Source organism: Podarcis muralis, chromosome 2, assembly GCF_964188315.1.
Source record: "Podarcis muralis chromosome 2, rPodMur119.hap1.1, whole genome shotgun sequence".
NCBI lineage: Eukaryota > Metazoa > Chordata > Lepidosauria > Squamata > Lacertidae > Podarcis > Podarcis muralis.
Genome location: NC_135656.1, coordinates 35,267,189 through 35,280,416, shown reverse-complemented (window position 1 = coordinate 35,280,416; position 13,228 = coordinate 35,267,189). Strand labels below are relative to the sequence as shown.

The 13,228-nt window shown below is 42.4% G+C and overlaps 1 protein-coding gene across 4 annotated transcripts in view; it reads left to right on the top strand.

The window, feature by feature from the left end:
- Positions 1 to 13,228, top strand: part of UNC13D (unc-13 homolog D) — a 57,670-nt gene that overhangs the window by 9,637 nt on the left and 34,805 nt on the right. For 3 of the 4 annotated variants that reach the window (XM_028716923.2, XM_028716924.2, XM_077924213.1), the window contains exon 2: positions 2,361 to 2,419. Coding sequence is in view for 1 of the 4 variants with exons in the window: in XM_028716919.2 (XP_028572752.2) it covers positions 8,289 to 8,345 (57 nt within the window). In the remaining 3 variants the exon portion in view is untranslated. Of the gene's footprint in view, positions 1 to 2,360; positions 2,420 to 8,168; positions 8,346 to 13,228 lie in introns of those variants that run through there. The other variant, XM_028716919.2, reaches the window with a different exon arrangement.

Here is a 13,228-nt window from a genome sequence, read left to right as displayed (position 1 = left end):
TTTGTTATATTTGTAATTATGTGATTGGTCTAAGTCACCTTGAGCATGGAAAGGCGGCATACAAATAAAAAGATGTATGTTTGTACAGTGGGATAGAATGGAGATACTGGGGTTGTGTTGGACTTAAATTTCTTCACTGTGTCTTAGTTCTTCATGTCACCACAGCCTCTTTTTTCCCCCTTCACCTAATTATTTTTTAAAAACATGTACTTAAGTCCTTTCAGATTTAAACCCAAGCCACACAACAAATACAGCTCTCAGATACCATAGTGGAACATACTCTTTTCTTCAGATATGTGTCCATCAGTCACACTTTTAGCATTCTGCTCTGCATTTCTGTTGGCAGACTTCCTACCACAGCATTGACAACGGCTATGTCAGAGAAGGGCCATGTTGTCTGGGGAATATAGAGGCCCTGGAAGTGTGCTTTAAAGGTGAGGAATGGGCTCAAAGGCGTCAGGTTGTGATGAATGATGCCTGCTTTTCAGGTGCAATTCCACATCTTGAATAAAAAGAAGCATCTAAGAACTAGTAACAGAGCAAAGTAAAAAATTCCAGAACACCAATTAGCCATGATTACAACAGTAGGGTATTTTATTTTATTTTTTTGTTTAGCCTGATCACCTTGTGGGAGAGCTCCTTTCCTTTCCTCCACACCTGCAGGGTCCATGGGCTGCAAATGCTAAAGATTAAAAATAAAATAAACAGTGGTAAACAGAAGACGGATTATAGTGCCTGGTGAGATTTTTGCAAAGAATGCAGGACTAGAATCTGATTCTGATTCAATAAAGCACTTCTTATGCAAGAACATGGGTGCATACTTAGGATTACTTTATGATTTAATTATACTTTATATATTAACAGACCGTGAGTCGGCTCTCTTGCGCCATGAATTATAAACACACCAATAGACCTTAAAGTCATCCCACACTCCTGTCATACAAGCCAACGCAGCTGCAAACTTGCTTCACTTTGTCCATGTCAGTGTACCCACTTCAATTGCTGATTCTTTGTCAGCTCTATTTTCTTTGTAAATGAAAACAGGGGCAGTCAAGAGATTCTCCTTTCCTATCTTCTTGTTGACAAGGGGGCCAACAAAGGAAGAAGCTCACCATGTCTCTCTCTACTAGATGAAGTGGAAGGTTGGTGCCCACTCTTTCCTGTGTGCTCATTGCGTTCAAGTGCACAGTAAGAATAAGGTACTATTTAATTCCAGCCGAAAACAGCATAGAAATGACGTCTCCAGCGTTTTCTAGGTGCATACACAAAAAAGACTCTGCACACAGTGTTCTCAAGAAAGAAATGTGTTCATTGTCATTGGGAAACTTCTTGATTTCTGAGAACTTCAGAAGGACAAGTGTCTAGTTCAAACTGTTCTTTATTGGGAACAGTAATTCCAGTTACATTAACTCAAAAACTACCCAGTGGAAAAGCTCATGGGTCTAGGGTGATTTGTAGGTGATTGACGTAAGTAAAGACCTTGGTCACCATCCTCTCATCTCTTTATAAACATCACCGTGAGTGCACATATTCATTTCAGTATTACACTGAGTTGTTTCGGCATAGGAGTAACTACTAGGTTATTGAAATATGTAGTCCTCGCTTGTGAAATTGCCAAATAGTTAGCAGCTTCTAACTTATCTTAATTTCAGCATGCAGTTACATGCAGATGCAACATAGCTCTGTTTCTTTGCAAAGAAATATATATATATACAGACACAGTTCAGTCAATATTAATATCACCCAAGTTGTAGATATCTACTAGTCATTATTTTGCTCTTACTCTCAGTGTGCTATATGGACATGATCCATCCAAAATTAGACACTTGCAAGTCTTATTGGTTCAAATGCATGCCACCTTGAGCTCCTTATAGGAAAGGTGGGATATAAATGTGGTAATTGATGATGATTATGAATGTAGTTTTCATTAAGTTGGAGCCTGCTGCCAGTGAGGACGGAGTATAGTGCTATATAGATATGTGGTCTCTCATGTGGATCCAGAATTCGCCTCCACAGTCACTTACGGACTCATTGTTAAAACCGTGTTTATGGAAGACAATCTTGCTCGGCTACGAGTAATTGCCAAAGAAAGATACAAACAATTTCTTGCAGCTTCAAGTACACATGTGCTGTTATGTCAAGTTTATGAAACTGAGTGATTACAGTTTTCAGTTTCAACATGCTGCAAATTAGGTTTTTCCCAGCTTAGTGTCACTGAAATACCATAGTTTTGCACAATAATCATTTGACCAAACTTTCCCCAGACCAACCTACTTCACTTTAGGCTTAAAAGAAGGAGGGAACCACATTGAAACCTCTTTTTGTCTTTATGTGTAAAATTCTGCTCGTTTATTTTCTAGGTTGCAATTCACAATAAAATCAAAGGAAGGACAGAACTACAAGACAACCAACACAAGAGGTAAGCACATATTAAGCTGCCTTATACTAAGTCAGACCATTGGTCAATTCCTTTCAGTATTATCTACACTGACGGGCAGTGACTCCCCAGGGTTTTAGGTAGGCATCTTCCTGCCAAACCTTGAGACACCAGGGACAAAATCTTGGGATCTGCTAATGAGTAGATGTATATAAGATTGTGCTGTGCAGTTGCAGTCCTTCACACTTACCTGGTAATAAGCCCTGTTGAACTCAGTGGGACTTGTTTCTGCGTTGCATAGGATCCAACTTTAAGCCCTGTTTTAAGCAGAGTTTGCTTTCTCTGTTGCTTCATTTACAACATTTAGGATGAATGTTACTGCGAAAGCAGCTTTGGGACCCCAAAATTGGTTGAACTTGAGTTTTTTTGTCATAGTAAAATATTTACAGGCTGTGGTTGTTATTTGAGAGAGCAGTAACTTACAATATTGCCCCATTTCACACAAGACACTGGCTCTTAGCACAAACAAGGAAATGTGGTTTTCCAGAGAGAAGGTTGCTGCTGCTGTTGAATTTAACACCTGGGTGACTGACTGTGTGTTTGTTTGTTTGTTTGTTTGTGTGTGTGTGTGTGTGTGTGTGCGCGCGTGTGTGCGTGTGTGTGTAAGGGATATAGACATTTTTTGTTTTCTTATCAGGCCTTCAGTGTCTTGAATCACTGCCTGTTACTCAACTGTTGAATGGCACAACTTTTCTCTTAACTGTAATACCATGGCAGAAAGTACTTTTCCTACTAAATTAAAAGTTTCCTCCATTGAGAACCAGTGTGGTGTGGTGGTTAGAACAGGGATGGGGAACCTGAGGCCCTCCAACTGTTGTTGGGTTCCATTTCCCATCAGGCATAGCCAGTAAGGCCAAAAGCCAAGGATGAAGGGAGCTGTCACCTAGCAACATCCCCAGGTTAAAGTATAAGACTAGGATAGGCAGACCAGGGTTCAAATCCCCGCTCATCCATTAAAATTCCCTGGGTGTCCTTGGGCAAGTCACTGCCACCCTTCTTGTCCCCTATTTGCTCCAGAGAATTTGAGGGACCAACAGAAATAGATTTGAGGGCATGGGAGTGGGGAGAGCGAGAGGAAGTTCCATTGCACAAGTGTAAGTCCTTGCACTAATGGGATGGCTTCATTGGATACAACCCTAAACGTGATTAAGTGCAGGAACTTTGCCTGGAAAAAAAATGTGACAATCTAATTTAAGACCTTTAGGATTTATTTTTGTTTCTTTCTTTCAGCTATATTAAGATTTTCTGATTGGTAGAATTAGCACGTGCAGTGGTCTTTGCAATTCCATTTATGAAATGTGTGCCAGAGGTGGTTTTTGCAGCTGAATGTGGAAGAGCAAATAGACTGGCAGCTCACCTAGTGTGAGAGGAAACTGTCCTAATACATGTATTCAGTGACTAGCCTTTTTCCTTGTGAGACAAAAGAAGAAATGAAACTTCTTTCAACATCAGTGTTTCCTAATGCAGTTCCTCCAACATTGCTACTTATAGTTTGAAGGAACTCCCAATTTAAACAAGCTACTGCTAGAGGGGAATAATTTGGGTAAGCAAAACCTAAGACATGAGCGACGAGGAAGTAAAAGAACCCAGTAGAGTGGGGCTTTGTGAACCCTCAGCATATACCGGTAATGACTGCATAGCTGTGAGAGGATTTCTGGAGGCTTCTACACAAGGCCAGCTCAAGATATTTTGCCTTAAGCAAAGGACCAAATGGTGCCCCTCCATTCCATGTAACAAAGATAGCCAGTGTGATGGTTCAATCTTACTTCTATTTGGGCAATTAGGCAGCATGCTCCAAAGCTGCCCCACTCTGTCTAATGGTAGGGCCAGCAGGACAGAGACGCTAGGACAAAGACAGCTACTACACAATACTATGAATTTCAGTGACCTAGCTTTATTCTGGCTGTTGCATATTGCCTAGACAAGGTTCCTCTTCTACCTTTTTTTGTTTTTGGAATAGCTAAAATTAGGGTGTCTGACATCCCGTTTGTGTTAAGGTAAAAAAAAAAAAGGTAAAGGACCCCTGTACGATTAAGTGCAGTCAAAGGCGACTATGTGGTTGTGGCGCTCATCTCACTTTCAGGCCGATGGAACTGGCGTTTCTCCACAGACAACTTTCCAGGTCATGTGGTCAACATGACTATACCGCTACTGGCACACGGAACACCATGATGGAAACCAGAGTGCATGGAAACGCTGTTTATCTTCCTGGCGCAGCAGTACCTATTCATCTACTTGCATGGGTGTGCTTTCGAACTGCTAGGTTGGCAGGAGCTAGGACAGAGCAACGGGAGCTCACTCTGTTGTGGGGATTCGAACTGCCGACCTTCCGATCGGCAAGCCCAAGAGACTCAGTGGTTTAGACCACAGCGCCACTTGCGTCCCTATATCCCGTTTGTGTAGCAGATGTCCATTCACACAAATGGTGCTTCTCCTTCCTGACTTTATCCACATTAGTGTTGGGGGACCCTCTGGGACAAAATGGGGGGCACATGGGCTGCAGGGGAAGAGAGGAAGGTTGCATCAACTTGAGTGATGTAAGATATTGCCCTGGAACTTCACTTCTGAAATTTTAACAATAAAGGTCTCTTTTAAAATTTGCTAGTACTGCACTAGCAGAAACACATGAAGGTGGCATGTCAGGCTATGTGAATGACTAATTTTCTCTATGGGATTTGTGGTTGGTTGACAGCAAGTAACCTCAGCAACTGCAGTGGAAAACACACTGGCATTTATAGCCAGAGCTGCCAAAGCAAATAGATGGAAAATAGAAGCTATTGGAAAAACAAATTATTTGAAGCCATATTTTAAACGGTGCAGACTAATTTTTCATTTAATTAAATATGAGGAATTGCCAGGCTGGATTTCCAAAATGTATCGGGTCTTGCAACAACAACACTGGCTTTCAGTTTGTTTCTAGGTACAATGCAAGGTGCTGTTTGTTACCTCAAAATCCCTTCGTTTTTTGTGGCCAGGGTATCTGAAAGACTGCCTCCTCCTTATGAACCTGCCTGTAATGTAAGATCAGATTCATCGGCCCTGTTGTATGTCCTATCTCCAAGAGAAGCTAGGTTTATGGGACAATTGAACAGGTCCTTTGGGCAGCATCCCATTATGGAATTCCCTCACTCGGAAGGTGAGACAAGACTAGCTTCATCTTCATTTAGTTTTCAGAAAGCCATTAAAACTTCTTTGTACCACATGGCTTTCAGATTATTATAAATATAATCAACTTTTCTGTTGTTTTTTTAAATGTTTGTTATAATACGGCTTTTAAGTTTTGAGGTAAAAGTTTATAAATCTAAGTCACCATCTTCCATATTAAACCGCTCCTGCTTTAAAATCAGTAGATGAGGCCCTCCTGATGGTTCCTCCTCAGGATGAGGTACATGATGTCCCCCCCCCCCGAAAAGGGCCTTTTCAGTGGTGACTCCTCATATATGGAACTCCCTACTGTGGTATGTCTGGCCCATTTCTTTATAGTTTTAGGTGGTTATTTAGGCAGGTATTTGGAGGAGGACAGACCTGATTGCTGTTGCTGCTACTAGTAACTGTTTTAGTTATTTGTTATTGTGTTGTTTTATGGATTTATAAAATACACATTTGCTCATTGTAAACCAATTTTGCCTTGTGCATAGAGCGGTATATAAATTATATTGTTTAATTAATTCATTGTTGCCTTGGGGGCCCATTTTTGCCCAAAGACTGGTTCATAAATATTTTTTACAATAAGCTAAAAAAATAAAATTGGGTGCTGATGGGGACTAGAAACATGCCAAGTCTAAATATGACACTGAATTCAGTGGAAGTATCACTGCTATATGCCAAGTCATTTAATCTTCCTTTCTCTCCTCTCTATGATACTTCAAAGAAAGAGGAACTGAGGTCTCCAGTCTTGATAGCAAGCTTTTAGGATGGCAGTTGATGCTGGCAAGTGATAATAACATGCAGTTATATGGTGGACTACAATCTGATCAAAGTGCCATTTATGTGAATAATATATCTTCCTGTTTCCCATCAGTGAAAAGAAAGACGTTGTCTCTAACCCTCAGGGTGTCTCAGTCATAAACCAGAGAAAAGACTGCTGCTCTTTGCCAAGTAGAGTTCCATATATATTCTCCTTTATCCTTTTTAGAAAACTGAAACAACTATGAGGTCCGATTTTAGTTCTTGATGTACTGTACAGCTGAGTTTCAGTGCTTAAAAAGAGTAAAGTGGAAGTTTCTGCTTGTTTGATGCAGATAATGCATATTTCTTCCTGCCTGTTTCAGTGAGGCAACATTGGCTTTGAAACCACGTACTTTCTTAGATCGTAAGAGCTGTGTCTGTTCTTAAGTAACAACAGCAGACACAGTTCGTATTGGTGGATGTGTGGGGAAGAAACTTCATACATTAGATTCTTCACACAGAATGAAACTGAGTGCATGTCTTTCTACGCTTCCTACTGTGGCGTGGGAGGAAATGGAGGCAGAGACCGAAAGGTTACTCATCACAACTCAGAAAGCAGGTACTGTGGCTGTGTACAGAAGGCAGTTGGTAGTGGAATCGAGGCATCTTATATATATATAAGTTCTTCACATCATCTACACAGTGTTGTCCTAATGCAAATGACAGCCTGCCCTTCCCACCCCCGTTCAATTTGGATTTTCCAGATGCATGGATGGTGAGGGAATGGGCAGTGGAGTGGGGGATAAATCCAACCTAAAATTGCAAGTTAGCCAGCTGTGGACATACTGGAGCACATTGTGTGGGAGTTTTTTAAACATGTGTGGTGATGTTTTGCTGGGTGCCATCTATCATGACACATCCTGCTTCTGCTAGTCAGGTGCTCCTCTGTGGGCTGCTGGTGGGGCCCACATGACACACAGATTTGTGTGGTATTTTTGACCCACTGTTTTCTGCAAGTCTGGTATATAGGAAACTTGTATCTCAGAAAACTTGGCCGTGTGCACAAGACACAGTGCAAATACATCCCATCAAGTACCACTCACTCGTGTGGATGGGAATCATGGGGATGCACTTAATTTGCTAGTGTGTTGACATATGTGTGCAAAAGCACAAAAGAGACAGATCTCTTTGACCCACATGGTGAAGGTGTGGGAGCCACATGGTGAACTGGTGAAGGGAAATTCTTTGCAGTTAAACCTGAACATGATAGAAGCACTATTTACTAAGCTTGCTTACCTTGGGAGTTTTCTTAGCCCTGTAGGAGTGCAGGACCTTTGCATACATCACAGGTGTGTGGGTAAAATAAAGAGGGGAAGGCAGCTTCTCATAGCACTGAGTCAGGTGAAAGGATGGGAGAAACCTGCTGATAAATGATTCAGTCTGTCCTTGTCAGGAGGACTAAAGAATATGTGCTCTGTTTGGGATCTGAGAGTGCTTTCTCAGAGGTCTTTCCACTCAGTCTGTCCACTCAGCCTGTCCTTAGCACATGGGGATATGCAGTACTAATTTCCAATATGAATATTAATTTGTTTTATTTGTGCAGAGAATTTATGTCGCACCCCTATTGGTGTAACTCTCAAGGCAGCTGAATGCAAATAATAAAAGAGAGGGCGATAAATTTGTTTTGAACCAGCCACCAGTGTGACAGACGTCTCCACATGCTCTAGAGAAATGACAACTCGGTAACTGTGAAAGAGGGCCGGGTACATTTCCGTTTGCTGTCACAATGGTCAGAGTGTGATAAAAGAGTGTGGTTTCCTCTTAAGCATGTGAGAGCTGATGGGAACACTGTGCTGGCAGGGACAGACTTCTGAGTTCAGGGTTCAGCCTCTGAAGAGTATATACACTCTGGCATCTTCCTCCACTTGCTCAGGCTTTCCCTATTGCTCAGGCCTCCCCAAGTATGGAGGCTGACAGAGAGACCCTGGTGGGGGAAACCCCTGGGAAAGACAACAAAAAAGTATGTAGCCTTTTCTTTCACTTTAGAATGTTCTTTAGCGGCTTGTTACAGCTCTTGCTTTTCAATCTCTTCCCTTTCATGTTCTGCTTCAACCTGCTGAGATACTGAAACCTTTGGGGGTGCTTTAGATCCCATTTTTAAATTTCGTAATACATTTCTTCTAAAGAGCTTTTTTAGATTCACAACCACCCGTTAGGGTAGGTTAGGCTGAGAGGCCATGAGCTACTTAATGAGGATTTTGGACCTGGATTTGTTACATCAAGCCCAGTTCTCTAGCTACTGATTCTTACTTTGAGGTCTAGCTTTTACCCACTTTTTGCAGGGCAGGGGATGAGATGCCCTGGCAGTTGCAGTCTTGGAAAAGAATAGTGTGCAGACCACATGAGCCAGATCGTGGAGGAACATCTAAGGACTTTTTGCTTCCTGATATTTGTCAAGTCCTTGCATAACATTTGGTGTAACTTGTTAATTTTGCATGTGCAAAATTAGCTAGCGTTAAAGACTTCCTGGTGGTGGAGTTCCTCCGAGTGGGTTAGTTGATGAAGGAATGGCCTTGACAAATAATATCTCCAATGACCATAGACAAATCATGCCACGTTTTCTTCCAGTAGCTACCCAGGGCTTAACAAGTAGCTAGTTTCTGTTCATCAAGCAGTTTATGACTTGTTGAGCTGATCCAGTATCCTTTCCCTCCTGTGGTCGTTTCTGATGCCTTGCAAGTTAGGAATTGGGCGCAATTGATGCAAACCTGCCTTTTAAATTCCTAATCAGAAAACTAAGACTCATTGGAGCAAGTCTTGTTCTTGCTGTGCCGTAAAACTCCTTTCCACTTCCTCACCCCCCTGCACTAACCAGTTACGGCTGTGGTTATGGCTTGGTGTGGTTCTCTTATTTCTAAAAGAAAGAAAGCACAACTTGCAAGTCAGCAAGCAGCAACTCACAACCTTTTTTATAGTGGTGTTTGTTTTTACAGTGTGGAAAATGTCTGACGGGGATCTTAAAAAAACCAAATCCATATTTAAAAAACCAAATGAACACTCAAACCTGGAAAATGTAGAGAGCACACAGCAAAGCTGCTAAAAATAACACACATACCTCTCTGCCTCTAAGACCAGAAGTGGAAGTCAAGGCATCAGCATCTCTAGAACTTGGGTAGGCAAACTAAGGCCCAGGGCTGGATCCGGCCCAATCGCCTTCTCAATCCGGCCCGCGGACAGTCTGGAAATCATTATATTTTTACTTGAGTAGAATGTGTCCTTTTATTTAAAATGCATCTCTGGGTTATTTGTGGGGCCTGCCTGGTGTTTTTACATGAGTAGAATGTGTGTTTTTATTAAAGATGCATCTCTGGGTTATTTGTGGGGCATAGGAATTCGCTCATTTTTTATCCCCAAAATATAGTCCGGCCCCCCACAAGGTCTGAGGGACAGTGGACCGGCCCCCTGCTGAAAATGTTTGCTGACTCCTGCTCTTGAAAGTTTCGTAATATGTAGCATTGTTTGAAAGCCATTGCTGTTGACTCTCTCTTTTCTTCTTCTTCTTTGGCTTTATTGAAAAAAAGATTAATTAGGAACGGTATTAGATCTTCCTAATAAAGCAGAATGATATATATTTTTTTAAGAAAAATTTCTTGGTTTTGCTTATGTATATGTTGCTGACTTTGATAATGATTTTGTGTGTGTGTGTGCTGTGTTAGGTTTAAAGTTGTAATAAAGTTTAAAAAAACAAATGGAAGGTCATGATCACTCATGGTGGGTGGAACATACAGGACAGAATTAGGAAGAAGCATTGGCACATGTCCTTGTTGCCTTCCAGGGCAGTGCTCATGATGGCCTGATTTTGTGTTGAGGGGGTATTGATTGCAACCAACCACAAGCTGCAAATGGGGGGTGGATGGGTATGCACCACATTCTCCCCTACCCTCAGTTTTACCTGATCTTCACCCTTCCCTCTGAAGCATTTTTCTCCTGACTACCAGGACAAACTCTAGTGAAGCTAGCATGTTTATGTTCCAGAAAGTGGGAGAAGCAACAAGAGGAACAGCCATTTTAGATCTGGTCCTAACCAATGTTGATGACCTGGTTAGTGGGGTAGAAGTGGAAGGATCATTAGGCGCGAGTGATCATGCTCTTCTGAAGTTTACTATACAGCGGAAAGGAGCAGCCAAGCATACTAGGACTCAATTTCTCGACTTTAAGAAAGCCGACTTCATAAAGCTTAGGGAAGTGCTGGGTGAGATCCCATGGACAGTAATACTAAAAGGAAAGGGAGTTCAAGATGGCTGGGAGTTTTAAGAGGGAGATAGTAAAAGCACAACTTCAGGCAATACCAATGAGACGGAAACATGGAAGGTGCCTAAAGAAGCCAGGGTGGCTATCTAAAGAACTTTTAACTGAGTTAAGATTAAAAAAGGATGTGTACAAAAAATGGAAAAGGGGGGAAACCACCAAAGAGGAATTCAAACAAATAGCCAGCACATGTAGACACAAAGTCAGAAAAGCTAAAGCACAAAATGAACTCAGGCTTGCTAGAGAGGTTAAAAGCAACAAAAAAGGCTTTTATGGGTATGTTCGTAGCAAAAGGAAGAACAAAGAAACCGTGGGGTCACTCAGAGGAGAAGATGGTGAAATGCAAACAGGGGACACAGAAAGGGCTGAACTCCTCAATGCCTTCTTTGCCTCAGTCTTCTCCGATAAAGAAAACAATGCCCGACCTGAAGAATTTGGAGCAAATGATTCAGCAGAGGAAACACAGCCCAGAATAACTAAGGAGATAGTACAAGAATACTTGGCTAGTCTAGATGTATTCAAGTCTCCAGGGCCAGATGAACTGCATCCAAGAGTATTAAAAGAACTGGCAGATGTGATTTCAGAACCACTGGCAGTCATCTTTGAGAATTCCTGGAGAACAGGCGAAGTCCCGGCAGACTGGAGGAGGGCAAATGTTGTCCCTATTTTCAAAAAGGGGAAAAGAGAGGACCCAAATAATTACCGCCCAGTCAGTCTGACATCAATACCAGGGAAGATTCTGGAGCAGATCATTAAGCAAACAGTCTGTGAGCACCTAGAAAGGAATGCTGTGATCACCAATAGTCAGCATGGATTTCTGAAAAATAAGTCATGTCAGACTAACCTGATCTCGTTTTTTGACAGAATTACAAGCCTGGTAGATGAAGGGAACGCAGTGGATGTAGTCTACCTTGATTTCAGCAAGGCATTTGACAAGGTGCCCCATGATATTCTTGTAAAGAAGCTGGTAAAATGCGGTCTTGACTATGCTACCACTCAGTGGATTTGTAACTGGCTGACTGACCGAACCCAAAGGGTGCTCATCAATGGTTCCTCTTCATCCTGGAGAAGAGTGACTAGTGGGGTGCCACAGGGTTCTGTCCTGGGCCCGGTCTTATTCAACATCTTTATCAACGACTTGGATGATGGACTCAAGGGCATCCTGATCAAATTTGCAGATGACACCAAACTGGGAGGGGTGGCTAACACCCCAGAGGACAGGATCACACTTCAAAACGACCTTGACAGATTAGAGAACTGGGCCAAAACAAACAAGATGAATTTTAACAGGGAGAAATGTAAAGTATTGCACTTGGGCAAAAAAAATGAGAGGCACAAATACAAGATGGGTGACACCTGGCTTGAGAGCAGTACATGTGAAAAGGATCTAGGAGTCTTGGTTGACCACAAACTTGACATGAGCCAACAGTGTGACGCGGCAGCTAAAAAAGCCAATGCAATTCTGGGCCTCATCAATAGGAGTATAGCATCTAGATCAAGGGAAGTAATAGTGCCACTGTATTCTGCTCTGGTCAGACCTCACCTGGAGTACTGTGTCCAGTTCTGGGCACCACAGTTCAAGAAGGACACTGACAAACTGGAACGTGTCCAGAGGAGGGCAACCAAAATGGTCAGAGGCCTGGAAATGATGCCTTATGAGGAACGGCTAAGGGAGCTGGGCATGTTTAGCCTGGAGAAGAGGAGGTTAAGGGGTGATATGATAGCCATGTTCAAATATATAAAAGGATGTCACATAGAGGAGGGAGAAAGGTTGTTTTCTGCTGCTCCAGAGAAGCGGACACGGAGCAATGGATCCAAACTACAAGAAAGAAGATTCCACCTAAACATTAGGAAGAACTTCCTGACAGTAAGAGCTGTTCGACAGTGGAATTTGCTGCCAAGGAGTGTGGTGGAGTCTCCTTCTTTGGAGGTCTTTAAGCAGAGGCTTGACAACCATATGTCAGGAGTGCTCTGATGGTGTTTCCTGCTTGGCAGGGGGTTGGACTCGATGGCCCTTGTGGTCTCTTCCAACTCTATGATTCTATGATTCTATGATTCTATGATTCTATTCTATGTTAGCTACAGACTATAGTGGTACCTCGGGTTACAAACACTTTGGGTTATAGACTCCGCTAACCCGGAAGTAGTACCTTGGGTTAAGAACTTTACCTCAGGATGAGAACAGAAATTGCGCACTGGCGGCAGTGGGAGGCCCCATTAGCTAAAGTGGTACCTCAGGTTAAGAATGGTTTCAGGTTAAGAACAGACCTCCGAAACGAATTAAGTTCGTAACCAGAGGTACCACTGTATTGTGGGAGCAATGGGGGTGTGTGGAATTGGTTTCCTTCCACTTTCCTTGGGCAGGATCATTATTCTATACATACAGTACCTGCAGTGTTATCTGCAAACTGGGAGGGTGAGTAGCTGTTAGCTGTAGTTAGTAGTGATGAATTGTCAAGGCAGCCAAACCATTTTCTTCCTGGAACACATGTTGGGAGCATTGCATCCTCTTGCTTTTCATACCAGGTTCACAGACTTACTAGTGCATCTTTTTAATACTCCTCATTAACTTGTCTGGGCTCTTAAGAATCCACA